Source organism: Syngnathus acus, chromosome 21 (genome assembly GCF_901709675.1).
Source record: "Syngnathus acus chromosome 21, fSynAcu1.2, whole genome shotgun sequence".
Classification (NCBI taxonomy): Eukaryota; Metazoa; Chordata; class Actinopteri; order Syngnathiformes; family Syngnathidae; genus Syngnathus; species Syngnathus acus.
In genome coordinates, this window is record NC_051105.1 from 2816020 (window position 1) to 2838103 (window position 22084).

General features: G+C 40.7%; 1 protein-coding gene across 4 annotated transcripts in view; it reads left to right on the plus strand.

Moving 5' to 3' along the window:
• Positions 1-1808: 1808 nt before the first annotated feature.
• The window catches only part of LOC119115033 (probable phospholipid-transporting ATPase IH), a 27991-nt gene continuing 7715 nt past the window's right edge, over positions 1809-22084 (plus strand). Inside the window, exons 1-21 of one of the 4 annotated variants that reach the window (XM_037239170.1) lie at positions 1826-2053; positions 2129-2376; positions 10944-11066; positions 11199-11288; positions 11913-11993; positions 12630-12737; positions 13726-13854; positions 14151-14254; positions 14351-14401; positions 15114-15178; positions 15262-15343; positions 15419-15569; positions 15836-16033; positions 16112-16285; positions 17848-18014; positions 18980-19051; positions 19569-19642; positions 20032-20135; positions 20303-20484; positions 20877-21110; positions 21914-22084. The exon at positions 21914-22084 is cut by the window's right edge and continues 7 nt beyond it. In XM_037239170.1, coding sequence (XP_037095065.1) covers positions 2338-2376; positions 10944-11066; positions 11199-11288; positions 11913-11993; positions 12630-12737; positions 13726-13854; positions 14151-14254; positions 14351-14401; positions 15114-15178; positions 15262-15343; positions 15419-15569; positions 15836-16033; positions 16112-16285; positions 17848-18014; positions 18980-19051; positions 19569-19642; positions 20032-20135; positions 20303-20484; positions 20877-21110; positions 21914-22084 — 2399 coding nt within the window. In that variant the 5' untranslated portion in view covers positions 1826-2053; positions 2129-2337. Of the gene's footprint in view, positions 2377-10943; positions 11067-11198; positions 11289-11912; positions 11994-12629; positions 12738-13725; positions 13855-14150; positions 14255-14350; positions 14402-15113; positions 15179-15261; positions 15344-15418; positions 15570-15835; positions 16034-16111; positions 16286-17847; positions 18015-18979; positions 19052-19568; positions 19643-20031; positions 20136-20302; positions 20485-20876; positions 21111-21913 lie in introns of all 4 variants that reach the window. The other 3 variants (XM_037239171.1, XM_037239173.1, XM_037239172.1) reach the window with 3 other exon arrangements.

A 22084-nucleotide genomic window follows, 5' to 3' on the forward strand; every position in this document is an offset into this window, starting at 1 on the left:
CAGCCTCACCACTTTTTATATATATATACATATATCGCACTTTACATTAAGAGCCTATTAAGTTTCCCCATAGTGCTGACAGTGCAGTGCAGAGTCAGCTACAAAGAAGCCAGAAATATCATCATTACGTGGCGCAAACGTGAAGCTGCATCAACCCTATTGTTGGGCTTGACCAGCATTTTTTACATCAGCTATATTGCAAAAATAAAAACACTTATTGAGGAAATATATTCAGCATGAGACCATATGCCCCAACTTCTTCACTCGATTAAAAGGGGGGGGGGGGGGGGTGAAGGGAAACGCTTACATTGCCTGGGCAACAAGTTGGCCATGTTCACACTCACAACCGCGCAAACAGCCCTTTCTTATTGCGCCCATCTATGAAAACACCAAAAGAAGGAAAATTCCATCTATGTTAAGACTGAGTATTGCTTGAGACGTGTGCTGGGCATGGAAATTGTGTTCTTTATAAAAATATATAGTAATGAAGTGATGCATTGAATGAAATTGAATGTAAAGAATAAAAATACATAGAGAGAGAGAGAGAGAGAGAGAGAGAGAGAGAGAGAGAGAGAGAGAGAGACAATGTACAGGTGCCACTTCAATAAAGAAGTATAAGTTCCATACTCAAAGACCGAACATTATTTAAACACTTGCCATTACATAAGCCATTTTGTATTTTCAAGTAGCATTGTGTGTGAGTGGTAAATATGCATCACTACCATTATTAGAAAAGATGGCATAAAGCACTTAATTCTCGTAGCCCCATCTGTGCATGCAAGAAGAGTAGTCATCATTATAATGTACCCTAAGGCCTGCATGAAGGTAAACAACAGCATCATTATTCATTAGTGGGTCACAGAGTACTGTACCATGCATTATTGATCATGTCTGCACTAATTGAAAGATGTTCCGTCTGCAAATGAAATGGCTGGTGCAGACATCCCACCCGGCCACCTGACTAACTCAGAACCCTCCTCGCCGCACCCGAGGGGGAGGTGGGGCTAATTGTAGAAGGTTCTGTACATCCAACATGTCACAGAACTCAGTTGCACAACATACTGAAGATTTAGGCAATATTACTTTCCAGAATTGCACAATGAATAAAATTGAATTTTAAATTCATTTTCTGAATTTAATGTTAGCATGAAGGAGAAGTACACAACTGAAAAATGTCCATTGTAATTCTGTCGTAAAATACAGATGAGAAGACTGTCGAGATCTGTCACAGTTTGTTTCAAAGTCAAAGTCTGCTTTATTGTCAATTTCTTCACATGTCAAGACATGCAAAGAGACAGACAGAGAGATGTTTTAATGTCATAGTTTCGGTTAGTGTGTCTGTGTGCATTTGGTCGCCCTGCTCCATTCACTTCATGACAATGACATTATATATTGTGTGTTGTGTAATTATAAAGTATATGTTGGAAATAGTCATTCAAGTTTATTCAATGGATGGAATACAGTATATTTCATTTGTTTATAAACATATATTGGAATACAGTATTTGGAACCATCCAAACCAAATAGTTTACTAGATCTCTACAATCAATAAAATACAATATTACAGTTATTGGTCGAAAATAAATGTTAAAGAAGCACAAACTAAACAACAATGAAACACAGATGATACTAAAATACTGAAGGTCTATCATACATTGTGTATTTAATAAACCAAGGACACAGATAGTCTTTTCCCCCCCAAAAGTGCTCCATAATGTGTATTTACAGCATATTTTATTTATATTCGTGATAATGTATTGGAATATTTATGTATTTATTGTACTGAATTGATGCCTGTACTATGTTTTATGGAATTCATATAAACCACGATTTATGATTGTTTTTTGTTTTTTTTGTTTAGGTCTTTACTTCACGTGTTCGTGCGCGCGCGCGTACAAGAGGCGAGCTCCAGTACGCATGCGCGTTGTAGTCGTCTGACGGCTGACGCTCTTGCGTGTTTGTATGTGTGTTTTTGAGTGTAGACTCCATCAACGGCTGCAGAACCGGCGCTTGCACGGACTATAAACTACCTCCACACTGTACCAAGACAGAGGTGAGAGTGGACCGCATCGAGGGGGTCCTGTCCAACGCATTGCACGAGGTGCCATATTTTCCCCCCGACATGTAGTCCAGCAGCGTGGGAAATCACAGCGGTAGAAGAAGAAGAGGCGTGTGGGAAGGATGATGCCATGAAAATCACAACAGCCCACTGAGTAAGATCACGGACAAGGCGGCGGCGGTGCACGATGATGATGGAGCCAAGTGGGGCGACTCGAGGAAGGTAGCGTCCGCCACGAGAGTCCACCGAGACCTCTTGTAGTCGCTTTCGGGTGGAGGATGGATTTCAGCCGGCTCCGGAACATAATCAGCAGATACGTAAGCACTCCCACGAACATGCAACAGTACATTAAAGCCTGAGTGGGCGAAAATCATTGACCTAAAATAGCCCATAAGAAGTAGGTATGTTTAATGACATTTTTTCAAACCAATATGATACCGATATGCGTTGCATAACTTAAAAATAAGAGACAAACGGCTCACAGACTCAAATTGTAATAAATGCACAAAATGCAATCTAAAGCTGACCGGGTTTTTGTCTTTGCTCACAATAAATTGGAGTGCCAAATGAGTTCTACTGTTTGATGTTAAACATAGGGCTGGGCGATGTATTTCATAACAGCAATATCCAATAATGATGAATGAACGAAGTTGGATAATCAAAGTTCTTTTTGTCTCAAAATGTTGATGAAAAGTGACTTGAGTGGGTATAAAGCTCATTCCCATCAGCATGTGCCCACATGGGCAACTAGTGGCCTGAAGTAGAGGGTTCAGAATGGTCATTTTGTTCCATAGTCCTATTTGGAGCCCACCTGTACCCCCACCAAAGGCGTGAGGTAGTAGAGTTCCCAAATATGAGAATAAATCGACAGAAATCCCACCAACACAAAAAAAAATCCAAGACATGGACCCTCAAAATAGGTAAATGTATTGCATCATTATTAAAAAAAACACTTTGAAAAGGTTAATAATATTGCAACTAATAATACATTTATTCTATTTTTAAGTGGCAATTATGATGGGCAGGGTAGATTACATAAATATCATAATTTACAGGTCTGTACCTACTTTTAAACAAAAGCCGAGGACAACCAAATATGGTCCAAGATTACTGGGTCCCAAAAGTGGGTGTGGCACTTAAACCAACAAGTCATAACTCAAAAATCATTTGAGCTTGGAGGCTCAAACTTGAGATTTTTTCATTTGACATCATAAGGCACTGATAGAATAAAGATCTGGGGATTTGCGACAAGGAATGACCCACATATTAGCAGTTCGGCCTGAGCAAATTCACATATTTGCGGCTTTTGAAGGGCCAACTTATCTTCTCTGTCTGTTTTTGCTCTCAGGTTATTTCTCTGCTGCCAACTAGTTTCATCTTCAAGAAACTGTGGTGGAGTTGAGAGGTTTAATTTAGAGAAAAGTAGTGCTTTGCTGTGGGATTTATAGCAAAAAATATAGCGCGGTTCGGGGGGGGAGCGTCAATTATTTTAGATTTTGATGTAAAGGATTTCTGCTGAGTCATGAAGTGGCTTTCACCCAAAGTTAGTTGGGATAGGCTCCAGCTCACCCATGACCCGAATAAAAGTGGATAGATGCATCATATTATTTCATAGGGCAGTAGGTAATATGTCTGCTTCACAGTTCTGAGGTTCAGGATCAGAATTTGGACCTTTTCTTGTGGAGTTTGTGTGTTCTCCTCATGCTTGCGTGGATTTTTGGAGGTTAGGTTAATTGAAGACAACCACCACCACTTTCATCCACAGCCCTAATGAGGAAAACAAATGGATGGATGGATGCATGGATATTATTTTAAGCATTGCAGCATTGAACAGGTCCATAATAAGGGAAAGCCACGCCTATCCATGATTTAAAAGCGTCATTGTGTGAAATGCATATTTGCTTTAGGTGAATTAGCTGCAGGCTGCTAAAAACAAACCCCAAATGTTTGCCTCTGAGTTGGGACCATTGAGTTGTGCTGAATAGGGAACATGCCAGTAAATCCCCACATGTAACACCGCACGCTGAATGTGCAGAATAGAAATCAACTTGGCTGGCCCACTTTTTACGTTGCTAAAGGGAAGCCCACAACTTGCATACAAAATTAGCACCACTCGGGCCATTATATTAGGACCACCTGCATAAACAAATGTTTTGTTGTTTTTGCATTTCACCGCAGATCACTTCTTTTTGCCCTTTTATGACAGTTAACCCACACATCATTTTACAGATAAATGTTCAACAGTGGTATGTGTGTTTTTTTTGTGTTTTTTTTTAACATAGTTGATTATAAAAAAATAAAAGCTCACAATTCCACTAATACAACCAGATGATAAGAAAGGAAACCAGCAAATCAAGGTAGGTACCCTGGGTAGTTATGGTAGGGGGAAATTTTATGGACGGTGTGTCCTGTAGTAAACGTTTTTTTCTGATTCTGACAGATTAATCAATTATTTAAATAATCTTTAATTGCAACCCTAATAATAAAGGTTAGTAGAGCACACTCGACACGGCACAGATATGTTTTGTTATTTTTGTGTTTAACTCATCATCTTTGTCGAACTGATAAACGGTGTTACTGTTCATTTGAACACTGGTGTATTTTTTGGAAAAGACATGCACTGGTGACATTGCCTCTATAATAATAATAGTTTTATGATGACCACACTTTGACTCTGGAATTGATTCATAGTTTATTCTCTATTATTTCCTCTGAGAAATACTGTTTTGTAGCCAACATAACAAAAGGCAGCATAGCCTAACTTGTTCGTGTTCATTAAGGGTGCAGCTGGTCGCTCGGTGTGTGATTGTGACACATATTAAACTCAGCGCATGACCCACGACCTTTGAACCTGACCTTGAAGTGTCTCAGGTGCTTTGAGGATGACAGTCTTGCTATTATTATTATTTTTGTATTATTATTTTTAGTTCAGCATGTTTGGTATTGCGAGCTCTACAGCAGCCCATAATAGTGTCACAACCACAAATACGGCACTGCAGAGAGCGGGTGGGTCATTGAACGCACCCCCTCACCTCATCTGTCACCCGCCTGGCCGTTTGCATCCTGGCTGTGACATTACACAGTTGACGGGCAATGAATCATGAATTCAATTATGCAGATATTGACGGGAAGTTTGGAGGGAGAAGGATGATGTATGTCTGTTTGACCCCGTAACGTTAAGCATTACCGTGGCATCATTTCCAGCAGACGCTTCTCGAAGTTGGCTGTGCGAAACAGTGTGCTGCTAGATTAGCTCGACCTGAGACCTGGCAGCGGTGATGTCATTTTCAGTTGACAGCAAGTGTCAAACAGGTCCAATTTGTTTCATTCATTTTCCACAAAGGAATCAGAACATTGCGTTTTGACATATTATTACAAAGAAAAATCCTTCCATGTATTTCCTCACAGTCTTGAATGTTAGTTTTAAAGATAACCTTTCAGATGATGCAGGTTAAATCGTATCTTTTCGAATTCAGGAAATGTTACATGTGCAGCTGCAGGTTCCAGAACCAACGTTGACGCTAATGAGATTTACTCTATCAGTAACGGGACCTCTGGTGAATGTTGATGTGTTAGTGCACGCTCATTTGTGCCCTTTTGTCACATGGTAATAATAGCTGTGGTGTGATGCTTCAGCGGAGCACCACCTGTGAAGACTACATAGAAGGGTGATGATCTGTATTACAGTGATGCTTATATATATACATGACTCACAAACTATATCACCCGATCAAACGGGTCCAACAGAACCAACAACGTTGATAAACACTCGACAAGAACAGATGTAGATGTGTCTAACATGGCAGCTGAAATAATATTCCGATTAGAAATGTTGGGCTTTGCAGATCCTACTGAAATATTACCAGGAAGTTTATTTTCGGAAGAGTTCCTGTGGTGTGAGTGCTATCAAGTTCCCGCTAAAATTAGCTCCAGGGTGAAGGTACTGTAGTGTATAGGGAACAAATTTGAGTTTGATCTAGAGCTGCGACGATCAATCAAATAACTCAAATATAGCTGTTCCAAAAACACTGAAGCAAAATCTCTGCATCTAAGCTTCACAGGAATAATTTTTCCACACATGCTGTTCACTGGAGTCAAACGTTGCCACTATGGTGCCAAGCCAGGATGAAAGCGTCAGTAAAAGACAGAGAATGTCCAAAGTTATGGATTTTTTTTCACACAGGAAGCTCAAGTGCGATGTGTACCACAGCAGTATGTTATATGGCCTAGCATCACTAGTTATGTTTTGAGGCTCCATCTTGCATAAACTGATGGTCAAGGTGTCTTACTACAAAGATTGGAAGTGAAAGTGGAATAGATAGATCAAGACCCGCCACCCCCCCCCCGAAGGAACATCTTCAAAAACGATGATTAACATTCATTATAGTTTTCCTACTGGGGGGCAGAGGGAAATGTGAGTTACAAATTACAGCCAAAATCGGAAAACACCCAGAAGTGTGTTACCTGGCCTGGCACTGGGCGCAGGTTAAATTCTAAATAAACCAGTTTATTACTTTACATTATATTCCCTTGAATTATATTTTATTATATTTATTATGTGCACTATTGTATTGCATCAAGCCTTTGGTCCAGTAAAGTAACGCTGCCTAATGTTGTTTTCCTTCGGCCTCTTTCAAGTAACTGTTTGTGGTCACAATGTGGCTCATGTTGGTAACAGTTGGCATGTTGACCTTGTTGAAGAAAACAGTCATGTCGAAAATATTGACACAAAAGCTTGACAAATGTTTCGACGGCTATTCATCATTTGCAAATGTGTTAACGTGTTCACCGACTGCCACCCTGGGTCATAAAACATGTCCACCTTTGATCCAGTGGGTTCCAGACAGCTGAAGAGCCTTGGAAAGGTTCCTCACGCCGTCACAGCCCCTCCAGTCTCCTCGCCTACGCTTAAAAGATAAAAATGACACATTCCCGTTTTAGGCAGTTCTTTTCCTGTTACACGCTCTCACCCTATACTGTACGTCGCCCTCCTGGCACGTAGGAATAACTTTTCACAGCTTCCTACCAGGTTGTTAGCTGTGTCGAATTTGGATGAAAGGAAGAAGAGGGTCATGGACGGCGCAGATTATAGTGGTGGTTTAAGGGGGGGGCGGGAATTGAAGTGGCGCTGCCAAATTAAAGAGTTACATCATAGTTGGTGTCGAGCGGGGGATGAAGCAACAGCGTGCACATTTTGACGGTTTCTTTTTTTAAAGTAATCCGACTATGTTGTCTTAAATCCTGTGATGCCGCAGGATGTTTGCATCATGAGGGGAGTTGAGAAAAAGGTTACAGCTGTGAAGATAGTTCAGCAGACTGTCTTCTAATTAAGGATGTCACGATTAATCGAAAATCGATTGGAAATCGGCATCAATGTGAAAAATAAAACAATGGCTTCGCAATGCCATGTTAATCACAGACGCTCGCTGGTGTCTGCTGCAAACTACAAACAAGACAGAAAAATACTTAAACAGGCAATTTTAGTGCATTTTCAAGTTTTTTTTGGTAAACTTACAAAAACAAAATGCAGATGTTAAAATAAAAACGTCTTTTGCTTGTAAAATGAGTCATTCATTAAAAAATGATTTAAAAAAAAATTGTAATTGAACCAAAATCGAGAACGGAAAATCAAATATTGAATCCCTAGCTCTAATTGGGCTTTTATACAGGGATATTTCAATTGAGTTCAACTGAAAAGAACAAGTGCTCTTGTCTTTAAAGGAGACATACAATGCATGTTTTCACATTTCCCATTTCTTAATAAATGATTTTTGATGCAATTACTCCAGCTACAATCCATCCGTTCTGTCTCACACAAATGTCAAGTACAGCTTTTCCTGTTATAACCACCATGGTCAACCCTCGTGAGGAGAAGGGCTTCCGAAAATGGATGGATGGATGGATGGATGGATGGATGGATGGATGGATGGATGGATGGATGGATGGATGGATGGATGGATGGATGGATGTTTTTGTTTGCACTTACATTTATTTTAAATCTTTTGTATTATTTATTTTTTGCTTTCAATGTTTATTTTGAAGAAAAAAAAAACCTAAGTCTGTAAATGAAAACCTATCCATTAGTTGTTTGCTGCATCACACCATTGTGTCTATGGCTTTTAATGGTGCACATGTGAAGGCATTCAGCATGTATAATAGATTATCATATGTCATATTTGGTGATATATTTCACCCTATTTTTAGCTCCTCCACAAGCTCATTTGCAGGTTTCTAGGTGAAGGCAAATGGAGCTAAATGGCCGGTGAGTGAATGATAACACAAAAAGATACGGCTCCAGTCTTTGCCCGTTTAAATATGAGGAGTTCATCCCAAAAAAAAAAAAATCAGAGCTCGCTTAATGAGGGATGCTAGCTCAACATGGCGCTCGTCTCTGCGACACAGCGTGGCGGCGACGTCGAGGAGGGACAAGACGCGACCGTTTAATCGAACCACTTAATGGTCTGTTACTTTTTATTGCACCTCTGCTGGAAACTGCTCTGTAGAAACTGCTCGGGGTCAGAGGTTTCTCTTATTGGCGCTACCTGAGACCGTCTGACTCAAAGTGTGAAGATAAAGATGTGGCCAAGAACCTTTTTACGATTAAGGCGAACAGCACTTTGCTGCAGTAAAACCAGCCTGCCGCCATTGTGTTGCTGCTAATAAAGACAAAGTATTCCATGTCAGGTGCTGACTAGCCAGGCCACTCTGTGATAGAGCGAAGGCAGAGACACGAATGGAACAGTGAACCAGAAGTTGATTGGGATCAGTGAGGATTAATGATGAGATAAGTGCAAACTATAATCTGATCTCTTCCTCCGCATACCCGAAACCGTAAAGCGCTTTAGTCATGTCAGTATGAAGGATGGAACAATGCGCATTTAAGGAGATGACGTTTAAATGGCCTCTTCATGATGCAGTGGAACTTTTAAGGTTGAGCATCAAAGATTCCGAAAATCGGAAGGAATCTATGCTAAGTTTTAAAACCAACAGGAATGCCTGTAACCTTCGATCACTCAGGTTGCACGGAATAGAAATTGTACCCTTCTGTGGTGGCATTTTAAGAAAAGAAAAAGAGAAAATGTTTGGAAAGGTTTTTTGTTTTTTATCCAGCTCGGGTACTGGGTCTCATTAGTGTATCACAGCCTTGTTTTTCTTCATCTCTCATACTCGCGTCTATGTTTCTGGGTCATGTTCCACGCACCCTCTCAATGTTTTGATGGGGTCTCAAGCCAGCTAACACTCTTGGCAGCTTGTCTATTTTTGTCCCCTCAACTCACCCGGCCGGCTCCTGTTGATTGTTCTGTGTATACTTAGAGATGTGCTGCTCCATCCTCTTTTAGTTTCAAAGCTTGCTGTTCCTGTTTACATTGCGAGCGCAAGCTTTTATTATGCAGCGCATTCTGTTTTTAACGGTTCTGAGTTCGATGTGTGTATTCCAGTACGTTGGTGTCCTGTGAAAAACACGAATGTCCAATGTTGTCGTTTTTTTATTTTTAATTTGACTTTAATTGGGTGTCCGCGTTCCGGACATCCCATTAACGTAGAGATTTTAAAAATGATTAAAAATGGACATGAACTTTTTCACAGACATCCATAGCAGTTCAAGCAAATTGCACAACATTTTAATGATGCCTAATAAAAATGCATTGTAGAAAAAAAACATTTAAAAATACTGTTAAAGATTCAATATGTGCTTTCATTTTCACAATAATTTCTTTAAATATTACAAAAAAAATCAAGCGGGTGCCGAATCACGATTGTTTGTTGCGCTTTATGTGCGTTTGATAAATCAAACAAATTGCAATGATTTACACAAATGCTATTAATGCTGTGAGGAACATCATTTTACCTTTAACATGTAATTGTGAAAATCCCACCCAAAAACATCCCATTTATTTGTGGCATCTGTGCCAAAGTTGTGAGGGCTCATTAAAACAATGAAGTGCTTGTTCCAGAACTTTTCAATGAATGATCAGCAGTGCACATTTGAGCTGTGTCAGCCGGGTCACTCTGCCAACGGATGTTTTCATCGGGGCCAATGTGTTATGAGCCTTGTCCAATATGAAGAACACCTTGGAAAATGCACTCTGCTAACCAACAGATCTGTTCATTGACCCAATCAAATTTTCCAAACGATGCGCTTGCCAACCTAGCAAGGATAAGCGGTTCAGATAATGGACGGATGGATCTTGTGAGAGGTTAATCATAAAAAGGGTTGCGCAATAATTGAATAGCAATATATATTGCAGTAGACACCTGGTCATTATCAATAGAGATTGCACTCAATATTGATTTTTTAAAAAAATGTCTAGATACAAACCCTGACCACGTCATTCTGCGTGCTGTTGGCAGAGGTTACACACAGCATGATGTTCCTTCCATTTGTGGCACAATTACAAGCACCCAATTTGGAGCACAAAAACAGGCTTTTTTAGATTAGATTATTTTTTTAGAATAGATTTGTTTTGATCTATTCGGTTTTCTGATTTGGAATAAGTCAAAGAAAATCAATAATTATCAATCGACTTCAATGAAATAGGTTCGTTATCATTCTTCCAGCCCCACTAAGCACATTTTGTCTAAAAAGATATTTAGTCATTAAATTGACCACTTTATTTGACTTTTTCATCGGTTTGTTGCCCTGTTGTATTTTTAACTAAAATGACCTAAATTCAGCCTTTTTTTCTCTGAGTCCTTATTTTGAACAGTTAAAGAAAATTCAATATGAATCAATATCGACTGATATGAAATATTTATCGGGATACACTTTTCAACCGCATTCCCCGCCTCTAATCATAAATGAGCAGTAGAGTTGAATCAATCTTCTGTCTTTACCTGTGCTTCTATTTATATCTGCTTTTCTCTCTCTCGCTCTCTCTATCAGTGCGTGGGGGAGGAGATCTGGGTCGACAGTCGGACAGTCTACATCGGCCATAAAGAACCCCCTCCGGGAGCTGAGGCCTACATCCCTCAGCGTTACCCCGACAACCGTATCGTGTCCTCAAAGGTCAGAAGACCCCAACTATTATTTCGAACTGCCAGGGGAACCTACTGTATCAGGAGGCATTTAAAGATCAAATGGAGATACAGTATTGTTTATTTTATAAGTAATGGTGGTTTTGTTTTTCACTTTCGACAGTATACCTTCTGGAACTTCATCCCCAAGAACTTGTTTGAACAGTTCCGAAGAATTGCCAACTTTTACTTTTTGGTCATATTTCTTGTCCAGGTGAGAACGAGTAGTATCATCATGCATGCGATTCCATCAACCTGTATACCGTATTGGCCCGAATATAAGACGGTGTTTTTTTGCATTGAAATAAGACTGAATGCGAATGCTAAACTTAACTCCCAAGGTCACGAAGAATAAAAATAAAAATAGCGGTAGCATGAAGAAGAGCAATAGCAGTAAGTAAATAGCAGTAAGAAAGAAAAGAGAAGAAAATAAGAGAAGAGATAACAGAAAATGGAGAAATTATGATTATTGAGCCACATCGTGAGTGTGAGTGGAATTACATTACTTAACTAATTCATTAGAAATAGTAAACAACAACTGTTCAATTACAATATGTTATCTTGTTTCTGTGTTCGGCAAGATTTCCAATGATATCAGTCTTTTGAAAATAGGATGAACATCTAGCAATAATGAACACAACTCAATAATAAGACCTTGGTCATAAATTGCTTCATTTTCTTCCCTTTTGAAGAGTCACAACGTTCATACAGGAAAACGTTGCGTTTACCCGTATTACCGTAATCATCTTTAAAAGGCATATCTGCTGCATAGCTGGAGTTTGCTTGGAACATGAAGCAAAAGCTTTGAGCAAACCACTGATCCTGTCCTTCCCTCCAGCTCATCATCGACACCCCCACCAGCCCAGTCACCAGTGGCCTGCCCCTCTTCTTTGTTATCACTGTTACCGCCATCAAACAGGTATACAACACACACACGGACGATCGCTCGCTCACTCACTGACTCACTCACTGACTCACTCACTCACTCACTCACTGACTGACTGACTCACTGACTGACTGACTCACTCAGTCACTCATTCGCTCGCTCTCTCGCTCGCTCGCTCGCTCACTCACTCGCTCGCTCACTCGCTCACTCACTCACTCACTCACTCACTCACTCACTCACTCACTCACTCACTCACTCACTCACTCACTTTGAGCCCACACCTTACAGCGAGGGACTCCAATCAGCTGTTCTATTATCTGTGCATACACAGATTCCTCTCTGGGCGCATTGAATATGTCTGCTGATGTGAGAAATATGGTAATGAATGCTCTCCTCTGTTCATCACTGGAGCCCCAGGGGAGATGTAGCCTCCCCCCGCGCTACTATCAATGATAGATGGGGCCGCGCCGGCTAAAGAGAAGCGAAATTTAGCGGGACATAAATCCAACGTGTGACGTGCTGGCTCGAAATCAAGCAAGCAGGTCGCCCAGCTCAATGTGCGCAACGCTAATGAATCACACCCGGTTCTACTTTTGCGCAATCATCTGTCCAGCGCTCCCCCCCCCCACCTCCTCCTCTTCTCCTTCTTTAACAATCTTGTCCTCTCAGGGCTACGAGGATTGGCTGCGGCACAAAGCCGACTGTTCCATCAACGAATGTCCGGTGGACGTGGTGCAGCGGGGGAAGGCGGTGAGGACGCAGAGTCACAAGCTGAGGGTAAGAACCGGCTTGTTAAATGCAAACGGCACCTGAGGCCACGAAGCCGACATTGCTTTGTCTACATTTCTCCCCTGGTCTGTGGCTCTCTTGCCAATTCTACACCGGCAAGATAATGTGTATGCATTATGTTATAAAATGTACAGTATACTACACCGTTGTGCCTTGACTCATATTTCATTTCCTCCATGATCTTGCGCCTAACTCAAAATTGTCAAATCTTCTGCAATTGTGTGTGGCGTTTTGCATTGTATGTTAGCATTAAGTCTGCGGACGTTCGAAATCGACAAGAATTCTTCCAAATAAGTGTTGAAACAAAGGCTTCAAAATTGTCAAATCAAAACGTTCCCCCGCAAAATGAGGCTTCAAAACAATGAAAAATCCACTCAGTAGTTTTGAACGACACTGCATCATACCGAGAGGTGTTCCTAATATTTGGACGTTTCGGTATCCTTGCTTAGCTGCACAAGAGGGTCAACATAAAAAATGTACTAAATGATGCCCTGTAAACTCTAAAACTGAGCTTTGTTTCATTGCTTACTGTTCTACCTTGAAGTATTACCACCACTATAATCTTCCTCACTTCTAATGGCTTATGGGGAAAAAAATAATAATTCCACATCCACGTGCAGGGTAATGTGTCTCTGTTCGTGTTATTTTCTATTCTGCGTCTGCTCTCCCACTTTATTCCCCTCCTCCCTGTCATCACGAGTGTCTCTCTTGTGTTTTGCGCCCGTGTTTTGTGGATCAAACGGAGCGGATTAGCGCGTGAGCCGGCAGCAGGAATAATGATGAATATATTAATCACGCAGATTCGCAGAGCATGTGTCATGTGTACGGTCACCATGACGATGGGATTTTATCCGTGCCACGTAAGCTGCTCGTTTGGCATTATCTGTTATGCAACTTCGCAATCCTTTCCAAAAAAAGTGTCTTCATGTGGGGCCCGTCATTTATGATGGATGTCGCTGTTGTGTTGCCGCGGCAGGTGGGCGACATCGTGGTGGTGAGGGAGGATGAAACGTTCCCATGTGACCTTATCCTGCTCTCATCCAGCCGACAAGATGGCACCTGCTATGTCACCACCACCAGCCTGGATGGGGAGTCCAGTCATAAGGTGCCACAAACAGAAGGCAGCTTAGGTTCACTTTGCTAAGTAGTCAATGCACAGTGAATAAAATACTTTATCAACAATTATATTATTTAATTTAGTGGCTAAAGGTAGCTAGCATGCAAGCTAGCTAGAATTCTTTTTATTTTTGCCCCTCTCCTGCACTGATCTCCACTAATGTTACTCATATCAATATGACCGAGACACACGTACAGGACTCCACCCAGCCTCTGCTCAAATGGGACCCCATGATGAGCTCCCCTCCAAGCAATGCTCCACTTACTTTGCCTGTCCTCCTTCAGACCTACTACGCCATACCAGATACCATGGCCTTTAGGACGGACCAAGAGATGGATTCCCTACATGCCACCATCGAATGTGAACAACCTCAGCCTGACCTCTACAAGTGAGTGACAGTGTGACACCTTGGGATTTGTGAAAAAATTCAAGGTCTCCTTCCTTAATGGCTGCTTGTCTTGTCTCGTCTTTCTGCTTATCTCAGATTTGTGGGACGTATCAATATTTACAAGGAGAAAGAAGAGCCCGTTGCTAGGTTGGTCTTCATTTGATTCATTGTATGTTCATTGGGATGCTCTTCCAGATTTATGATTTAAGGTTAGGGAGAGTACATTTATGTATTCTTTCCAGGAACACATAACTCAGATCATATTTTCCTATTACAATGAATGTGGATGCCATTAATCAGTTCCAGCCGCCAAAAAAACATCAACAAAAATGTCGTTTTTTTTTTTAGTTAGAAAATAATGCTCTACAATATATTACCAGAACAGTTTGTGCATCATTATTTCGTGTTTCAATGACCATTGCGCCTTCTGTTGTGTGTGCCTTGACCACCTGGGAGCAGTTTTGTAACAGACATACAAAAAAGAATTCTCAGCTATATGACTCAGTCCGTTATTGTTATTAGTTTTTTCCCGTGGATAAAGAATATGTACCCGTGAGTATTCTCATATATATCCATCACTTAAAGAGTTAGAACATTGACTTTTAACTTTAGTGATGTTATTCCGTCAATGGTGTTTTGCATTGTGTGCTAGCATTAGGCTAGCAGACTTACGTTATGTAGTTTGGTTTAATACACGTAATTCACTTGTTTTATGTTTTAGAAAATGATACATTTTCATGGTCATCACTTACTTCACTCATGTTTGATATTATCATAGCTTCACTTTTGGGAATGTCTGCCTTTATTCTCGTAATCAGTTTTGTTTCTTTCTTTTTACTTCTTTATTTTTTTGCTTAAGACCACTTGGTGCCGAGAACTTACTACTCAGAGGTGCAACATTAAAAAACACACAACATATTTATGGTAATCATTTATTCTTATTAAAGTCTCTTCATATTAAGGGTCGTTGCCGTGGTAACCCATTTTTCTGTCACCTCTTTCCTCAGCCGTTGCCATCTATACCGGCATGGAGACCAAGATGGCGCTCAATTACCAGTCGAAATCACAGAAGCGCTCCGCCGTCGAAAAGTGAGATCTCGCCTGACCGCATCCGAATTTGTTAGTGGGAAACACTCTCATCTGACTTCTTTCTCTCTCCCACAGGTCCATGAATGCCTTTCTGATTGTCTATCTGTGCATCCTGATCAGTAAAGCAGCCATCAATACTGTTCTCAAATATGCCTGGCAGTGGTCTCCAGATCGCGACGAGCCCTGGTACAACCGTAGAACTGAGAACGAGCGACAGCGACACGTGGTGCGTTTAGGGACGTTTTCACAGTCAGTTTTTAGTTGATTCATTTTTTTCCTTAAAGTAATGCACATTTGTTTTTGTAAACATTACAAATTTAGACTTTATTTCACATAATAATACAAACGTATTCTCATAAAATGACCATTTTTTTTAACATTTCAACCTTTTTTTAATTATTTTATTATTTTATTTTGTGTGCCAGTAACGCTCCATCTTCCAGTCCTATCTTATGTTCCCATAATTCTTCTAAAACGTCTCCTTTCCCGAAGGTGGTTCGAGCTTTCACCGATTTCCTGGCCTTCACCGTGTTGTTCAATTACATCATCCCCGTGTCCATGTACGTCACGGTGGAGATGCAGAAATTCCTGGGTTCCTACTTCATCACGTGGGATGAGGAGATGTTTGATGAGGAGTTGGGAGAGGGGGCCCAAGTCAACACCTCTGACCTCAATGAGGAACTGGGTCAGGTACTCGCAATCCTTTTCCTATTTGTAAGCATTTCTTTTCCCCCGGCCTCATCCCCATTCATCTTTCTTTGTTTCCAGGTGGAATATGTTTTTACTGATAAGACGGGCACTCTGACAGAGAACAACATGGAGTTCATCGAATGCTGCGTAGATGGGAACGTTTACATTCCGCACGCCATCTGTAACGGTCAAATCCTCAGCGCTGCCTCCAGCATAGACATGATAGATTCCTCACCTGGTGGATACCGCAGAGTAAGTGTGTGTGCACTCTGCAGTCAACAAAAGTGAAGACATGACTTGTTTGCATTTGATGAGCACAAATCCCACAATGCAATCGTTCATTATTCTGAAAAAAAAAATGTTCATGGTCATTTGACAAGAATAAGTCGAATATTACAACTCAAGAAAAAAAATCTTAATATTCAGAATTTTTCTCGTAATATGACAACTATATTGTTTTAAAATTGTGACTTTCTTGTCCTTTTCTTATGTATTTATTCTTATAGAAATACAATTTTATTCTTTTAATATTACAACCTCTTTCTTTTGAATATTGTTCTCGCACAAATACAACTTTCAGCTATTCATTTACCAATTCAGTTGGGCCAAATTTTCAAATCATGAAATGTATCCGGTCCATACACATTAGGCGCCCAGTAAACAGCTGATAATGAACAATTTCAAACCAATACAGATGAAAAAACTCTTTATTTGTTTCTCGATGTAGTGCCTCCGGATATTGAAATCTTTTAGTATTCTGACGCACTCATGGCACATTAATCACATGGGTTTGGCGTTTAATGGTAAAACAACTTTTGGCAGTCCATACAATGGTTCAATCCTCGGGTTTCATTGTCAATTTTATGTTTCAAAGTTGAAACGGACATGTTTTTGTCTTGCCACTACTCCTATTTTTAGCACCGTTAGCCACACTTCAAAACAGCACCGTCAGCAATGTGGGTAGGCGACAGCAGTGTTGCATTCACGCTATCAAACACTATTGGAATTTTTGAACTCTTTGGTTAAAAAAGAGGCTGGACTGCAGCCTGGGCCACTCGGCCGTTGTTTCTGGGTGGCCCACAGACCGCTAATTGAATAACACAGAGTCTTGGCGAGTCATCAATTTCAAACTTTAAATGTCAGAGCCAAGTAATAGTCAACTTGTTCAATAGTAAAGACTGGAGTTATCAACTGCAACTAAAATTAAAACTTACCAGAATTTCTGAATTGTACTTGTAACCACAAAATGTAGACCGGCTCCCAGTATAATATCGTGGCCTTTTACTCAAACGCTAATAATAAGCATTTTGTTAAATTAATATTTCAAAACTGATCATTACACTCTTTATGAAAGTGTAATGTTTCTATTAGATTTCTTCAGCTGGAAATAATCTAAAGTTTAGTTCACTGGAGAAAAAAGTGTAAAAAAAAAAAGAAGAAGAAAATGTATCAATGTTACAAAAATCAAGTTACAATCGGTATCGCAAGTGTAACATGAGTATTAATCCTTCATTCTGTAACTGTAAATCCTCAATGTAGGTTTTTGAAGAAACGTCCCCCGGTACACATAAAAGTAATGGCGCACTTTTTCTGGCAACTGTATTCACATTTCGAAAATAGTTTGTCAGCAGTATCCATCATATAACATAAGCCTGCCAAACAGTTGAAATGTGTGTAAAAGTACATAAAATATATGTCATATTTTATTGCCTCATAGATTTGGAGTAAAACATAGCGTTAAGAAAACTCGTTAATTTCTCCTTTTGATCGCTGACATTTACTTTATTTGTATCCATTAAATTCTGCGGTTGCAGGAGCATGAGGACCTGTTTTTCCGAGCATTGTGTCTGTGTCACACGGTGCAAGTGAAAGAGGAGGAGACGGTGGACGGCATCAAGAAGGGCATCCATCAGGGCCGACCCACCTCCTTCTACATCTCCTCCTCCCCGGATGAGGTCGCTTTAGTGGAGGGAATGAAAAGGTCAGTGAGAATTAAAAGATGAGTCATATACTGTATTTTCAGACACACGATGTAACTTGTGAGTGACATCACCGCCGTGCCGACTGAGGTGGCATTTAGTGAGTCATGTGACCAAAAACAAATGGTACCGAAAATCCAGCATTAAGACCTGCAAACACATTCAATTAGTTGAAAGAGGACAAGCTAAAAACATTTAGACAAAAAAAGAAATCATTGTACGTTAATAAGCAATTTTCCTTAGCATCATCCAAGCTCGTCAAAACCAAATTAGCTAATGCATCGACATCCTGATGTTGACAACTGCGCTGAGTTAAAAATCGGTCGGTTTGTAAAAACACAATCCAATTTGTTGGGTTGTTTTGAACAAAAAAAATAGTTGTTTTGAGCTAAACCATCCAATTCTGAACCCAAATTGGATTGTTTTAACTCAGCTTTTTTTAAGGGTGTAGATAGCAATCCTCTCTATCCAACACATCCACCAAGGCCTAAATAGATGGACTCCACACCTAAAAATCTGAACGGAAGTAACCTTTTGGATTAATAGCAAAACATCCTCAACAAACAAAAGGAATCCAGTTACAAATTACAAATGATTATGACTTGGATGACTGAGAATGTACACAGACAATAAACAAAATTGTTGGCAATAGAATAATTACACTTTTCCTCGGTATTCGCATATCTAAATACTGTGCAGTATGCCTGATATTTGAACTGTATAACCCTCCACAGTTAAAAACTAAATTACCAAGTACATAATATGATGAGGTCAGTACACCCAAAGCAACACGCTGTTCTATTTTAAGTGGGTCCATAAACATGGTCCAGAATGCGGCGTCAGAAGGTCTGTTGCTTTCCCAGACGGACTGTTCCATGTACATGTGATCATGTTTCCATTCAAAATAACAAATGCATCTTGTGTTAAATCATGCATGCATTCATTTGCCCATATCTCTTGTCTCCAGGCTGGGTTACACCTACCTGAGACTGAAAGACAACTACATGGAGATTTTGAACAAAGACGACGAGATTGAAAGGTTGGTGTGCCAAGTGGTTGCTGTGGTTACACCGCAGGAAAGCCATTGATTAGACATGGGGGATGGGAATATGATGCAATCATGCTCAAGCGAAATAAGTCGCAAGAGTTCTTTTTAGAAAAAAAAACAAAAACGTTTGATTTGATCGGACAGAGCAGTCGATAAAATAAGTAGTCTCAGTCTGCCTTATTGCTCTATTTTCACATTTCACACTTACCAAATTTGTTAATAACAAAAAGAGAATTGAGAAGCACTGAGTCAGGATGACACTGCAGTCTATTTTAGTCAATTTATGAATCACAATGCACAAGAAGCCTCCAGGAACATCTGTTTGGTTCTATCGATCAAGTCCATATCACACTGAAGAGCCTTCATCAAAGGTGAATGCCTCTAGTCCTAAGTGCATAGTTGCCCTAAAAAAGATGAATTGTCCTTCCTCAAGAAAAAAAAAAAGACACTGAATTAAATGATCAACACATTTGAAGGAGTTTTTATGCCAACTTTTGCTTTCACTCAGGTTTGAGCTGCTTCATGTGCTCAACTTTGACTCTGTGAGGAGGAGAATGAGCGTCATTGTTAGGACAAGCTCAGGTAAGTCACACAATCACCGTCATTAGAAAACATCGACATGCTTTTGAGGTTAAAATGCTTGCTTGGCATTTTGTTGTTTGTATAACATAACAGTATGCTAACAGTGTTTAGCACCCTCTGTTGTTTTTTCTGTGATTAGCAAGTGCCATCTCTGCCAATTCGGGATTCTGTTTGCTGCTTGACTGTGCGTTCCTGATGTAGCTAGATGATTTATTTGAGTCAATAAATAATTTTCAGACCAATGAATTAAAATCGGGTGATTTACAGCAGCACACCTGATTATTACACAATAATGCAACTAAAGTACACACTGGTTGGAAGTCATTGTGCTAATCTATTAAGAGTAGTTTATTGTAGCTATAATTTTCTACATGTTTGTGTGCTCTTAGGAGAATACTTGCTCTTCTGCAAGGGTGCTGACTCTGCCATTTTCCCTCTGGTGGTATCTGGCAAGGTGGAACAGGTGAAGGCACGGGTGGAGCAAAATGCTGTGGTAAGAATTAAGGCCAAGATTACATCATCTTTTTTTACCGCAGTCTGGCTAAAGGCTGCAATTCTGAAGATGAAATCATGAATGTGCAATTTCAATGATTCTGAAGGCAATGCATAAACAAGTCAGTGAGCAGCTAATGGCTGATTCATTTGTCGCCATGGTAACAGGAGGGCTTGCGAACCCTGTGCGTGGCCTACAAGAGGCTGTCGGAGTCCGAGTACCAAGAGGCGTGTCGGCATCTGACCGACGCCAAGCTGGCCCTGCAGGAGAGGGAGCAGAGGCTGGCTGAGGCTTATGACATCATCGAAAGAGACTTTGTGCTCCTGGGTGCCACGGCGGTAGAGGACAGGTTGGTTGGACAAGCAGAGGAAGAGGAGATGAATCATGATGTTAATAGCGTTATCGTGACTCAATGAGAAAAACATGGCGTGCTGGTTGCCTTTGGGAATATGAAAACTATTTGGCCTCGTTGGAGATCTGGCTTACCAATTTTCTTTGTTTTTACAAGACCGAGGGGATTGATTATCAGGCAGCTCTCGAGCTGACCGATTGGTGGTCCACCAGTTTGACTTCCTAATAGATAAACCGGAGATGTCGTGGGACAGTGGGTAGTCGCACATTGATAAGTTATCACCACTCGTTCGCGGATTGATTCACGTTTTGATGAATGCTTTAACCTCTACAGCCCACACTCTCCCCACTGCTGGAGGCTGAGGCATTTATTGACTTATTGACCCGCAGGCTCCAGGAGAAGGCGGCAGACACCATTGAGTCACTGCACAAGGCGGGAATAAAAGTTTGGGTGCTGACTGGGGACAAAATGGAGACGGCGGCGGCCACCTGCTATGCCAGCAAGCTGTTTCGCCGGAGCACTCAGATCCTGGAGCTGACCAAGAAGCGCACAGAAGAGCAGAGTCTGCATGATGTTCTTTTTGAGCTCAACAGGACAGTTCTCAGACAGCGATCCATTTCTGGGTAAGGGCCACAAATTCTGCTGCAAGATAATGCTCGGTATTTGATTGACACCGTCAGAGACGTGTTCTAATAACGTGTTTAGTGTTGTGCTTTGCAAGCTTTCTCATTGCCTCCCGTTGCCACAAGATAGCAACAAAGCACGACGCAGTTCTTGACACCAAGATACCAATCAGTGTTTTGACTTGAGTATAACGCTGAATATGTGAGTTTTTCAGCAAATGACAAAAGATAATTGGATTTGCAATTAGCGACTGCGAGGAACCACAAGCAAGCAAAATGTCTGCATTCGTCCCAACAATGATTTCCAATCCACTAAGCTGTTAGATATTACACATTACCAATTACACATAAGTGGTGTAAAAAGTATTTATTTGATCATGAATGTATCTATGTGACCCTTGTACAGCATATCGTAAGGCGGAACAATTAAATGAAATGCCGTTAGATGGCAGTATAGATACAATTAAAATGCGTATCCACCTGTTTCCATTTACACATTTGAATGTCAATTTGAGTAAATCATCATTATTTCAGTATTATCTATTTAAATTAGTGTAATTAGCACGTTGCATACAGTCAGTCAAAATCAATGACTTTTTTCCAAACCTTTTTTCAATGGGAAAAAAAATGACAGTTGCGTTCAAGTCAATAAGGTGTGACGCTAAATGACTACAACTACAATAGAAGATTAAATGAAAACCTTTTTGACAGTGTCAATACAAGGTCAGCCTTACTGCCTTTGTTTAGTCTGAATATAATAAAGTTAGTTTAAAGCTCTGACTTCTATCCAAATGGTCCCACAGGCTGTCTGTGGACTGCCTGGATTTCGGTCTGATTATTGACGGGGCCACGCTGTCGGCTGTCCTCAAGCCCAAGCGGGACAGCGCCGGCCACGGCAACTACCGCGAGATCTTCCTGGAGATTTGTCGAAACTGCAGCGCAGTGCTGTGCTGTCGCATGGCGCCGCTGCAGAA